At 41.8% G+C, this 13,878-nt stretch overlaps 1 protein-coding gene across 1 annotated transcript in view; it reads right to left on the bottom strand.

Annotated features, from left to right (window-relative positions):
* SLC6A11 (solute carrier family 6 member 11) overlaps positions 1-2,579 on the bottom strand; it is a 96,395-nt gene extending 93,816 nt beyond the window's left edge. The window contains exons 1-2 of the mRNA XM_080994196.1: positions 2,479-2,579; positions 1,889-2,121 (exon numbers count right to left, since the gene is read on the bottom strand). Of these exons, the coding sequence (XP_080850322.1) occupies positions 1,889-2,108 (220 nt within the window). The 5' untranslated portion in view covers positions 2,109-2,121; positions 2,479-2,579. The remainder of the gene's footprint in view (positions 1-1,888; positions 2,122-2,478) is intronic.
* Positions 2,580-13,878: the final 11,299 nt, after the last annotated feature.

Genomic DNA, 13,878 nt, shown 5'->3' with positions numbered 1-13,878 from the left:
CTCAGCAATTTTCAAGTGGTTAATGATGGGGGCAGGGCAGGGGAGTTAGGGAACCAGTAGTCTAGAGAATGCATTTTCTTATCACTGATCATATGTGCATATAGGCATATATGTTTCTTGCATGGTATAGTTACTATTATGAATGTGATCCATAAATATATACCTAGAATAGATAATATCTAGAATATTTTGTCATTTAATAATCTAAGGATAATACCTAATCCAAATTACATTTCATCCTGCCTCACAATATCACAGTACTGTACTGAATACTGTTTAGAGTTTGCTGTAACAGTATGTCCCTTCACCCTCCACCCTCTTTTCCTTTGAAAACATTGATCATATTTGCCTCCTTGTGCTATTACAGAGCAGAAGTTCATCAAGTTTAGCATTCAGGACAGGATCCAAAGAACCATGCTACTAGCTCTACTCATCCCAAACATCCTTAACTTGTGGTTCTCAAGAATCAGTCACCTCTCCCCCAAACACACACAGAGTAATGCAACATAGCAAAATACTATTGAAACACTTTCAAAAGCAGCATTTACTGTGGCATGACTTTAAGAATTACTGTCCAAATGTTTAAAAAGCGGAAAATTCAATCGATCCTCAGATATATTAACACCTGTTTACAATGAGCAAAGCAAAATAGAACTATCCATTCCATGTTGACTGTCCCAAAAACAGCATTCAGAGGTTCTTTCTGACACAGAGAATTGATGGTCTTATAAAAGCACTTCACTGTGTGTTGAATTGTGGTTGATGGTTATATTTCTGAATACTAACATAGCTAGTAGCCAATGGCAGACCTTAAAATCACTTTTAGAAGCTATTTAAAGCTGGTGGTCATCACAGAGGTCCATGGCAATACAAATGAAGTCTACCTAATTTGTAAAAAACAAAAACTTGAGGCTGCTTTGCCAACACCATGCCAAGACAGCATTGAACTCCATCTGAATAAATATGCTTAAGGTTGCACTGTGAGCATAACTTCAGTATGCAACATAAAATCTCTATAACTGTATAGAGTATAGTATATGTGACAATATAACCGGTAATACTTTCCAAAGTTATATTAACAAAAAGTCTAGTGGCACCTTAAAGACTAGCAAATATATGTGCATGCACACACACAAACACACAAATGCAGTCAATATAACAGTTTCTTTCTTCACTGTCCGCCATGCAGTTAAAGAAGTGTGTTGCTGCCTATAAAAGATCTTGCACAATGCACATGTTATTTGGGTGCTTCTAGATGGGGGCTTAATTTGGAAATAGGCCATTGAGATTTGCAGATAGAATGTTAGCAACAAGTGTGTTGTTGTTAACATCGGATATCCCTTAGAAATTGTACATCTGGATTAAATGTGCAAAATATACAGTCTGACATTTTGAACCCAACAACATGTGAATGCTGCTAAATACCTGCATGTCTGAGGAACTCTAACCCCACAATAAACACCCATGTGGTAGCATTGTTTTGCTAGGAGACATTTAACATGGATTTTGTCTAAACTCTGTAATATTCACCAGCAACAAGCTTTAGGAAAAGAAACCTTCTGCCTGAGAACCAAAACTGATATTTGTCATTAAAGTTTTTTTAAAAAACAAAAACACCAACACTTTCAAAGGGTTCAAAGGGGTTGCATGGTGTGTTTTCAATTCAGTCTAGCCAACAAACCTGTCCTTTTATCAACATCACTCTACACAGTCACTACATTAATCTAAATTCCATACTGCAGGTGGAGCATTTTACATGCCATGCTCACACCTGCCTGAATGCTAGCATACACTGAGAAAACCTCTTTTTCCTGACATTAAGCACACAGACCTTTCGGCGATTCCCTAGGGCATGAAAGCTATGCATTTACACATGATGCCATCTTACCTCCTCCATTTTTGTAGCAGAGATACGGGAATCGCCACACGTTTCCCAGCCCAATAATCTCCCCGGCCACAGAAAGCACAAATTCAACCTTATTGTTCCAGTGGCCTCTTTCATGCACTTTCTTATCGTTGCTGTGCACCAAGTTGGTACTTGAGGCTTCGGGGTCCAGAGCATCCTCTGGCTTGCCATTAATTATAGGAATAGTCTTTTCAGCTGTCATGACTCTTTCCAGCCTGAAGGAGAAGGAGAAAAGGGAGGGGAGATAGTAAGGAAGGTTTGGGTGTTGAGACATCCCTTTCTACTTGGTCAACACACCGTTTGCTTTGCATCTCCCCTGTTTCACAAATGCCTCAAAAAAAAAAAGCGCAGGAGATGCAAAACTTTGCCAGATCCCTGCTGCTGCTGCTGCTGGGTTTATTTAGCGCGATAAATACAAACGGAGACAAGGAGCGTTGCGCTCCCTTTTCCCACAATCCCTCCCCTGACCAAATGCAGCAGCCTTGCAAACCTGCCATGCATCCCTGGGGCTGTCCTGCATCTTCCTAGGGTGAATGTAACGCGTGGGGAGGAGGCCGGATTCTTCGACTCACCCAGGACTCTGCCTGTGCTGTTGGGAGAGGGAAGAGGTCGGTGCCGGGCTCGACGCTGAACCTTCGGGCTGCGTCCCTCTTCGTCCTGTTGCGCCGTCAAACTGGGCAGAGGGGGCCCGCGGCGAGGCAGGCGTCCGCGGCGGAGGCGGCAACCGGGGCTGAGAGGGAAAGGCTCGTGATAGGCAGGGACGTCTGGTCTTCTCCCTTGCCGCTGTCGCTGCCTGGGAAAGGCTGGGGTGCTCCTGGGCTGGCCACGCTGCTGAGGGGAAATTTGCAACTGCTCGGCGGCGCTCGCGGAGGAAAACGCACAACACCCGCCCCCTCCACCCACCTCAGTCTGTCCCACCAGCTCTCCCGCCTCCCCTCCTCCTCCCCGCTTCGCTGCCAGCAGAACAGCACAAGCCCGCGCTCCACCTCCTCATAAACGACGACAAATATATATATGTCTATTCCCACCCGCCCCTCCACCTCCCATATCCTCCCTCTCGTTCCCGCCTTTAGGACATCTACGAGCTGAGGGAAGCAAGGGGCGGGGAGGCCAAGAGCTACTAGCCTTGGCCACATGGACGCGGGAAGCTGAAGCAAGCTAGCCCAGGGCGCCATGCGGCCGAGGGAGAAAACGAAGTCGTGGCCAAAATGCAGGCGAAGCTGGGCTGAGGGGCGAATGAGACCAAAAAAAAAAAAAAAAAAAAGGCGGGAGAAGAAGCCAGAGGCCACCCGCGTAAGACACTGTGTGTGAAATGTTCCATGAGATTGTAATGGCCTAAAACGAGGGGCAACAATGTCATTAGCTTCGCCTTTGGGGCATCCTCAGCATTAGCAGAGGCAACTGGTGTTTGCCAGGGATGTGCACACGGCTAGCCATAGTTTGCCGCTGAGCAGAGGTGCCAATGCACACCAGATTGAGGGGCCCCAGCATCATGCGCGTGTGTGATGTCATGTGGGCAACGCGCATGATGCGCCTGTGGTGTGACCCACACAACGTGCTCGGCCTCCGCCTGACCTGGCCCGCTGCCACACACACACACACACACACACCTGCAAGTGTGTGCAGGCTGCTTCAGCCCACTGCCTCCTGCCAACTTACCATCCTGCACTTCCAGAAGTGAAGCCCGGCTTCCTGAAGTATGTCTGCTGCAGCAGTGGACCTCAATGGAGGCCTTGAGGTGGCGGAGGCCTTGGCCTCATCGCGGTGGCGAGCCAGCAAAGGTAAGGTTTCCAACAACCAGGGTTCAGAAGCATTGTTGCCTTAAACTGTGGAAGAAGAACATAGCCGTCATGGCTGATAGCCATTGATAGTCCTCTCGTGAATTGGTCTAATCTTGTTTTAAAGCCATCCAAGTTGGTAGCCATTGATGCTTCCTCTGGAGCAAGTTCCACAGGGCTCCTCAAATATTTTATTTGGGGGAGCTGAAGACCCCTCAGCCCCTAGGAGTTGGATAATGTGATTTTTCTTCTTTTGAAATTTTAATAAATATTATCTTAAAAAAAAAAAAAGAGTTGGCTTCTATGCCAGCTAGTCAACAAGAGTTTTGAAGTGATCGCTAAGACCAGTCCTGTTGAAAGTGGCTGCTAGAATTGAACTCAGCACTTTTTGGGAGGAGCACCTTCCTGAGAAGGCAGCTCAAACCGCTTGTTGTGATCTAAGGATGCTGCTTCTTCAGATGTTACAAGATTTAGAAACCCTAGAAATACAATGATAATATAAACAAATGAGTTGTGGTGCCTTTCTTGTGACCAGGCAAGGAGGTCCAGAGTACTGCTGCGCCAGGTCCTGCTTTTCGAGAGGAGTACATGAGCAGTGGCCAAGAACAGAAACCAAAAGTGGAGATGCAATAGGGATAGTGCTTCTCTAAAACATATGTTTTTCATTGTCCTATATTAAAAGATTTTTGGCAGAAGGTAACTGAAACTAGCAACAGAACTGTATGGAACAACCTTACATTTACAGAGCAAAATATTCTTTTGAATTATATATCGAGCACATGGAACTGTACAAAAGGACAATACGAGTGGGCTCTCCATGCCCTTACCACAGCAAAAAGACTGATACTGATGAACTGGAAAAATAAAAATGGGGCTCCCTTCTATGATTGGATTGAAGACGTGTACAAACTCGTAACATATGGACAACTTGCATATAAACACAGACTTGCCATGGACAAATTCAATGATATTTGGAATCCATTCTTACAAATACTGTAATAGGTTACGATCTGGTGCAGTACAATAACAACTTTGTAAAGTACAGTGGTACCTCGGTTTTCGAATGTAATTCGTTCCGGAAGACTGTTCGAGTTCTGAAACGTTCAAAAACCGAAAACTTGATACGGAAGCCTCAATATAGAAAACTCAGTAAGGAAGCCACGTTGCACGTTTGACCTCCAAGGCTTGTTCGAAAACCAAAGCATTTACTTCCAGGTTTACGGTGTTCAAAAACCGAAATGTTCATCAACAGAGACGTTTGAAAACCGAGGTATGACTGTATACAATTTTGCCCTCCCCTTTATCTTCCCTTCTACACAGGTACTGTTTCTCTTTTTCTCTCTCTCTCTTTTATTTACGTCTCATTATGTTTAGTGCACATATAATAATGTCCTTTTTGAACTTTCAATAAACAAGGGGAGAAAAGAAGAATAGAAACCAAAAGTAACCCAGGAAATAGAAACCAAAAGTGCTGAAAAGGTCCTCAGGAAATGGGTAGCAAATATCCTGCTCTGGTGCTACTGTTTTGATTGGATGAGGGTTGAAAGAAGGCACAAGGGTTTTCTATTTATGGTTGCTAGAGAGAAAAAGCAAAGAAGGAGAGCTGTTTCTATTTCTTTAGCTATGGATAGCAGATATTTCAAAAAGCAGAAGACACCAAGTGAGCCCCAGACACATGTTGAACATACTGCTTCACTGGATATCATGCAAGTAGCACCTAAAAGAGACAGAAAATACTGAGGTACTGGTGGGGGCAGGGCATGAGAACATCCCAAATGAAAATACTGAGGCAGCTACTAGAACTGTACAACCTGAATAAGAAAAAGCTGGATATAGGGAACTACCAAAAACAAATCCTGTATCAGGTGCTTTAGAGTGGTTTTCACAAATCTAGACCCCCTACAAAAAGTTGTGGATTTAAGCATCATAGTATGGGTCCAATAGCGTTTTGCCATGCATGGCTTTCTAAATAGTCTCATTGGTTGGTATTCACTGCTGTTTTGAAAGGACCTATATGTCCAAGGGATACAGGACACATGTGTCAACTGAATAGCAAATGTGTCAATTGAACAGCAATTTAATAAGTCACATGTGAGAGCTAAATAGGAAAATAAACAGACACTGTACTGTATACAATCAACTCTTGTGTATTGTGGGTCACATAGCATTGTTCTTTAGACCATTACTTCTCTTTAGGGTAAGACCAGTCCCACAGGTAACATGACAGACCTTTTACAGTTTCATGTTGAGTAAAGGGGTGGTGTATTTCAAAAAAACCTGGAAACTTGGGTGGGCAATGCTAAGTACCCCTCTGCAAGCACACAAAGCAAGTTAATCAAGTTGTGTGGCTGAATTTCAAGAGAGGATATTGTTGTGAAGACTGATGCTTCCACAAATTTCTCAGTTTTAGCAGATGAAACAGCAAATATTTCTTGCATACAACAACTGTCTCGAGGTGTAAGATTTGTGGAAGAAAGTGAGGAGAATGCATCTGTACATGAGGAATTCATTGGGTTCATTTCAGTCTCAGGCCAAACTGCAGTAGGCATAGCTTACTGGGCAAAGATATGATGGTTGTTCCACCATAGCAGAAAAATAAGGTGGGGCTCAAGCACCAGTTAGGGCAGTCTACCTGCAGGCAACCTTTGCCCCCTACTCGGCCCATAAACTGAATTTCACTGGAAATGTACTGTATGTAAAACAGGTATCACAATTAAAGCTATGATTAAAAAAATTCTGTGAGAGTATAATAGAATTATGTCTAATACCCAGCATAGCATTGCTGTTTGAAACACAGTGGACACACAAATACAGGAAAATCAGTTTGTTTGCAGAAAATTACCTAAGTATTCTTTTGCACGTAAAGCAATGATCAGGATCTAGCAACACACAAACAAGACAACTGTTGTAGCAGTTGTGTGCATCATTGACTTTTATTATTTGTCATGTGATCATAGGCAAATATTCTTCAGCTCTAGAGCCAATCACCCAAGAGCTACAATCTATGAGATTCAGCATAACAGAAATGAAAGTGCACATACAAGAGTTGCTCGGAATAGAGGAACAACACAGGAAAGCTAGCAAAGAGATCTTTAGCACAATAACAATCATAGTTTGTTTTGCAGCATGGTAAAAGCAAACAAAAATGATTCTCCAAAGTATCAGTTATACATTTCCAACCCACAAAGAATTGAAGTTTGAAAGCAAGAGTATTGCTTGTATGTACACATATCCCACTGTCCTATCTAATGAAATCTTTGTCAGATTTGCATGTTATTTCTAAGCCTAGACAAACCTTGTTTCTAAACAAGTCAAGCCCAAACTGAGATGAGGCAAGAACAAGACCTTGGGCAAGATTTGAAGTGTGGTAGGCTCTGATTGGCTAATTAAAAGGCCTTCATGTTAATTTGTATACTTTGACTTTAGCAAGGCTGGGGAGACAGAGGTGTTGTATGGCACATGTTATCAGAGTCTAAGGATGGTGGGAGAAAGTGCTATTTTTCTAGAAAAAGACATGCCAGAACTCACCCTTGTTCTCTTATAATAGCAATGGCCACCTGAGAGGTGCCAGAACTCAAAACCCTGGTAGGAGAATTGTATTCCTGTCACAGAGCCACTAATAAGGTGTTGGTGTTTCTCCTTTCAAGGAAACAGCTGGACCTCATCATAGTCCTCTTCTGGACACGTCAAGATTCCCAGGTTATACACACTTAATATTAAATCCACAAGTGTGTATACAGTTTTTTAAAATGTTTTATTTTATGTTTTTCCTTTTCTTTTTTAATGTAATGATTTTGTTTATTGTGAAAATAAAAATATTATTTAAAAAAGATTCCCAGGTTATGACAGATTGGACAAAAGGAATACACCTGTATAATGCCTCCATCAAACTACTTCCAACTCCCTTTCAAACAATAGTCTTGTCTCCAGTCTACAACCTCAGGTGGCATTTTGAAATTACCTAGCTCTAGCCCATCAGATGAAATGGAAACAGTGGGTTCAGGGAACTAGTATGCTGCTGGCACAGATTTCCATACCCACACATTCATGTATACAGGAGAATAATAGCAGGCACGGGTGTTCAATTTGGTGTCCTAGTTTTCTAGCAATTGATGACATCTTCTTGAGCTGCCAAGCAGTGATAGCACACAATGGACAGATTTGCTGGCAACGTTTATGGCCCGAAAAGATAGGCTCCTGTTGAGTTTGGCACATGCTATTACAATATGCTTTGAGAATTGTAATGAAAATTATTTGTTGTCAAGATAATTCTCACAATTTTTTTCATCATTAAATATTTCTACAGTGTTGTTCCTGTATTGATCATAATCTACAAATAGAAACACTGGAACATGTCCATGCAGCTGGATGCCGCCATCTTGCAAAAGTTTTAAAGGTTAGCATGCAATTTGAATACATTTAATGAAATAATGACAAAATTAAAAATAATATATGACAGTGGATCTGACCAGCAAGCGGTATTCTGTATTCAACAGTGGTCTTGTAGGACTCTCATGAGCAGTATGAGTCCTATCAGAATCTGATGATCAGGGAATTTGTCTATGAAAATAGATATTTTGCACTATCGTTGCTAATATTTATATTTTGAAAGTTTCCTTGTGCCAGTTTATACAATTTGTCCATCTAGCCCAGAATTTTTAGTTTGTCTGGGAGCAGTCATCTAGGGTTCAAGGCTACAGGTTTGTTTTTATTGCTAATACATGCATGTAAATGTGGTTGGGGCGGGGCAGAATCCCAACTCAACCACAAAACTGACTGGTTGACCTTGGGCCAGTCATTGCCTCCCAGCCTAACCTATTTCACACAGGGTTGGTGTGAGGATAAAAGGGGATGGGGAACTATGAACACCTCCTTGTAGTAAAGATTAACAAGAAAGGAGATTCCAACTAAACATTCGGAAAAACGTTTTGATGGTAAGAGCTGTTCAACAGTGGAACAGACTCCCACGAGAGGTGGTGGACTCTCCTTCCTTGGAAGTTTTAAAGCAGAGGTTTGGGTGGCCTTCTGTTGTCGATGCTTTAGCTGAGATTCCTGCATTACAGGGGTTGGACTAGGTGACCCTTGGGGTCCCTTCCAACTCAAAGATTCTATGATTCCATGTAAATAATCCTTCTAACTGGAGATGCCAGGGATTGAAACAAGACCCTTATAATACAAACCACATGCTCCATGGCAATCAAGGATTTGGTTGTGGTTAAAAAGGCTGCCACAACTATCAACTATCAGACAATAAATTACATGAATCAGAGATGTAGTAAATAAAGGTAAAGGTATATATATATATAAAACCCACGTAGTAAATATGCACTGTATGAACCAGTACTTTTGTTTTTGTTCTGATCAAGACTAATATGCTCCCACTTCCATTTTTATCAAAATCATGTGAAGTTTTATTGGCTATCTACTCCTTCTTAAATGCTTCTCTAGTGAGGACCAATCTCCCTGAAATTAGATGGATATGATGCCCAGAGAATACCCCAAGTTTCTTGTTTCATTCTATTCAGCTTTAAAATGTAAATGGTAGCAGGCATTTTCAAGTGGTAGCTCTTACACAGAACACATTACAATAATTTAATCAAGATACAATTCATCTAAGGTGATGGCAAGGTCTGGCTGTACCAGGAATGGGTGCAATTGGCACATCAGCTGAAAAAGCACATCTTAACAGAGTAACAGAATTGTAAGTTGGAAAGGACCCATTTGAACATCTAGTCCAGGCATGTCCAACAGGTAGATCGTGATCTACTGGTAGATCGTGGGGTTTTTCCTGGTAGATCTTTGGTCCCTCAGTTTTTTCTCCCCCCCCCAAAAAAGGGGGTGGGGCAACTGTGGCTTCCTAAAGAAAGCTCAACAACTTTGCTTTTCCCCAAAAAGCTCAACAACTTTGGCTTCCTAAAAAAAGCTCAACTTTGGTCCATCCAACGACAGTGGGTAGATCACTGCCATCCAACGACAATGGGTAGATCACTGCTTGAATCACCAACCTTCTGGTTAACAGCCACACACACTAACCTATTGCACCACCTGGGCTAGATTGCTATAGCAAACACCACAAGGCCAGGTCCATGAGTACTCCCATGCTATCAATGTTGCTATCCTGTCCCTAGTCTGGTAGTTCCATGGTAAAAGACAGCAGCAGAGTCTTATCTGTTATTTTAGTGCTTGAACTTTGACTCAACTGATATCAGGCAACTGACAAGTGGGTAGTTCCACCCATCTGTCAGAATGGCCTATGGAGGCTGGGCAGCTCTGCATCCAGCCCTCCAGCCATATCCAATTCCTAACTCCTGCTCTGACACTTGCCAGATCAGTTTATCAACCACAACCAAGTCCTTGATTCCCAAGGTCTTATCTCTCCATCTGTAGTTAACCAGCAGCATCTTCATGTTCAAGGGATAGCAAACATGACTATCAATCTCCCCAGGACTGGAAGAAGGGACAGTCCTCAAATGGCTCACCCTTCTTTCCCAATTAACATCCAGCCCAATACGCCTGTGAACAGCAGCACCCAAATCACCCTCACCACATACCCTCCAACATGTCCCAGAGGAAAACTGGGATGTATGTCTTTTGGGGCTGCGCTCCCACATCAGTCACATGACTTGCATGAGAGCACAGCCCCCCAAAACAGGATTTCCTGATTAAATCAGGACAGTTCTTACGTATGCCATAATTCTATGACATCTGACAATGTGTACACACCATATAATTTAAAGTACACATTCCTTTAAAAATCCTGAGAACTGTAGTTCACCCCTCACAAAGCTACCCAGAACCCTTAAACTGGATTAAGCCTCATTTTATTGTTGTTGTTTAGTCGTCTTAGTTGTGTTTGACTCTCCATGACCCCATGAACCAGAGCATGCCTTGGAAATTCTCACTTTCTTCTCAAAGCTTCTCCCTTTTTATATCCATGGAGTTTTCTTGGCAAAATACTGGACTGGATTGCGAGTTCCTTCTCCAGGTGGATCACATTTAGTCTAAACTCTCGGCTATGACCTGTCTGTCTTGGGTAGCCCTGCACGGCATAGCTCATAGCTTCTTGGGGTTATTCAAGCCCCTTCGCCACAACAAGGCAGTGATCAATGAAGGGGCTCATTTTATAAGTCCATTTATAGTCTATTATAGCAACTATATACTGTAACTATTCAGAACCTATGCAGCTTGTTTGACGTTAGAAAAAAGAGAGAGGGAGGGTGGGGAAGAGCGGGATCTAGGTATTGCTTACATATTGATACCTAACTAAAAATCCACAGGCAAGCAAGCTCCCTTAGAGGTTTCATGTAGATGTTAAACAGATTGAAAGACAAGACAGAACCAAAGGACATATCCACAAGATTGGAGCCACATAACATAGTGACCTCAAATACCATTTCTGTGACCTGTTATGTTAAACACATAACCATAATTTGTTATGGTTTTCTTTCTTTGTCTCACCAGCTGCCATGTTGTATTTTATTAGTCTGGTGGAATCAATTTTGCTTTAGCACAGATGTCTGCTGCTTCTAGGAATTGGAATACCTGTGTTGTTTGCACAAAACTAGCTGTTAGCTTTTGAATTTATTTCCTCACCTGACTTAATCCCAGGCACAAACTACTTAAACACAAAATTAATGTTAAGATTTCTATATTATATAATGTTAGGTTACAGAGTAAGGAGCAAAATAAGTCTCAACACTGCCATCTATTGGGACATTATAACAATACTTTCTGTAGAGGATACATGAATTGTTTGTCCAATATGCATAAACATACACAAAATGCAGTATGTATAAAGCTGCCAAGATGTATAATCTATTGCATAAATTATTGGAAAAGCCACAATTAGCATGGAGTACTAATATTTTGAAAGAATATTTTAATTCTGTGAAAATATTGCATTATTGTGAGTACTGCATTAATGCTGGTAAAGTGTATTGTGAGAAAATAGGAATCGACAGCCTGATTCTCTCACAATAACTATTTGGTCACAATGTAAGGAGGGACTTAATACATTGACAAGCATTGCTGGGACAGATCCAGGCAGCTCCATGAACCCTTACTTTGCCGCATGTTACACAGAGTGTGGGGTGGCTTCTCACATATTCATAGCAGAAGCTATATATATATATAGAGAGAGAGAGAGCGCGCCACCAATCTGCTCTAGATTGGAATTCATTTTTAATGACACACAAGGATTAAACTCTAGGAGGAGGAGAAATGCTTCCTGATCAGGCTGTCCCTGCTTTCAAATGAATCTTATATGAACCCAAGTGCCCTCCTTGCAATGGTCTCCTTTGGCACCTATGCAGGATGCTAAAAAGCCAAAGTCTAGTCCATCTGTTGAGCTGGTTATGTACCATAGTTCACTGCACCTGACATACCATCCAACAGCGTAGCTAGCTATTTGGGTGCCTGGGGCTGCGCACATGCCCTGCACCTGGGGGTAGAGTGAGCCAGGGCAGGGCACACTGTGCAAAGCCTCTCCGCCACCTCTCCCTCAGCTGTAGGGAGGCTGAGGGAGAGGTGGTGGGCAGACGCAAGCCCCACACTGCTGTTTCAGGCAGTGCAGAGCCTGTAGGCACCCAAGCCACCATATCTTTTTTTTTTTAAAAAAAAAATTATTGCTTTTAAACCTTACAAAAAGAAGAAAAGAAAAGAAAAAAGAAAAGAAGAAGAAAAGCAAAGGAAAACACAATACAATACAATATATAAACAATACAGAACGCAACATTAACACATTAAACAAAACAAAAGCAAAAACACTTCAAAAAACACACATCATACCATCTCAATATCCTCTCTTTCATTCCCTTGTTTCATCAACCTCCTCTCACCTCCCTTTTTGTATTCCATTTCTATTAATTGTTACAGCAAATCCTTTCCATCTTTCTCTATTTTCTGTCATGTAATTATCTTAACATATTTTAACCTTATTTTCCATTAATACTATAATGCTTATTTATACTTAATTCCTTAAAATGTTTCTACTAAAGCCGTATAATTCCCTTCCAACATTTTTCTAACACTCATTAATTTTACATTATTTCCATATATAGATTTTAAACTTTTTCCAATATTCTTCCACTGTCTCTTCTCCCTGGTCTCGGGTTCTGCCAGTCATTTCCGTCAATTCCATATAGCCCATCAACCTGGTGATCTTCTGTCCGAGGCTCTTAACTCTTTTCCAGGTCCCTTCTGCAAGTCTTCTTCATGCTTATACATGCACTTTACTTTGTCTTCTCCTGATCTTGTTCTTATTTTCCTTCCTTTGATGCTGAAAAGTAGATCTCCGGGAAATTCCCATCTAGCAATGTTTTTATTCCTTCTCGGCAAGTCAGCCAAATCTCCATAGTTAGAACTGAAATTCAAAAGATATTTCCAGTCGTGTTTCAAAGTTCCTCCAAGTCTGACAGTCCCCACAACTCCAGTCTCCTCATGACCCAAGTCCAGGTCCCAAAGGTCAATAAACCCCTGCATGAGGGGATCTATCCAACTTTCTTTCTCCAGTCCAAGCGGGGCTCCAATCCTAAAAGTCTGACTTTCTCTAAATTCAGCCTTGAAAGGCATCAACTTATAATCATCAAATTGCAACTGTAAGGCTGGGGCTCTCTCCCTCTCCACTTGTGCCACTTTAGGTTCCACAGCAAAAACTTTCTCCCCCGCCTTCTTCTCAATTTGCCATGTCAAAATAGATCCCTGTATCGATTCCTGAATAATTTCTGTATTAATATTGACTTTTTGTGCCAAATTAGTCACTTTTTGTTCCAAATTATCAATTTTTAAAGTCCTCGCATCCGTCTTCCCAGATTCTCACAGTTTTATCTTGCAGGTGGAAATTCCCCCAGCTCAACTCTTATAACAATTTCAAAGGCTTCCTCTAGGGGGAAACAATTTCTATTTGTATCAATCCTTTTAAGCACAGTTCAAACAATAAAGTTAGTGTCAATTTTCAGTTACTTTTACTCCTTTAAACGCAGAAGGAGACAATGGAAACAATGTATTTCTCTTCTTTAACTTACTGTCAGCAGACGATCTATTCACATTCAATGAGCATATCCAAAACTTCAATCTTACTAGCAGCCCGTTTCCAGGTTCAGAGCGATGGTAATTTGACTTTCTTCACTCTCTCCTGCAGGCTTACGCGATCTTAAATTTCCCCCCTCTTCTCCTGCTTCCAAGGGGGGCTTGATG

This window comes from Podarcis pityusensis (genome assembly GCF_964106645.2).
Source record: "Podarcis pityusensis genome assembly, chromosome: 2".
NCBI classification, from domain to species: Eukaryota; Metazoa; Chordata; class Lepidosauria; order Squamata; family Lacertidae; genus Podarcis; species Podarcis pityusensis.
This window is presented reverse-complemented; position numbering and strand designations above follow the sequence as displayed.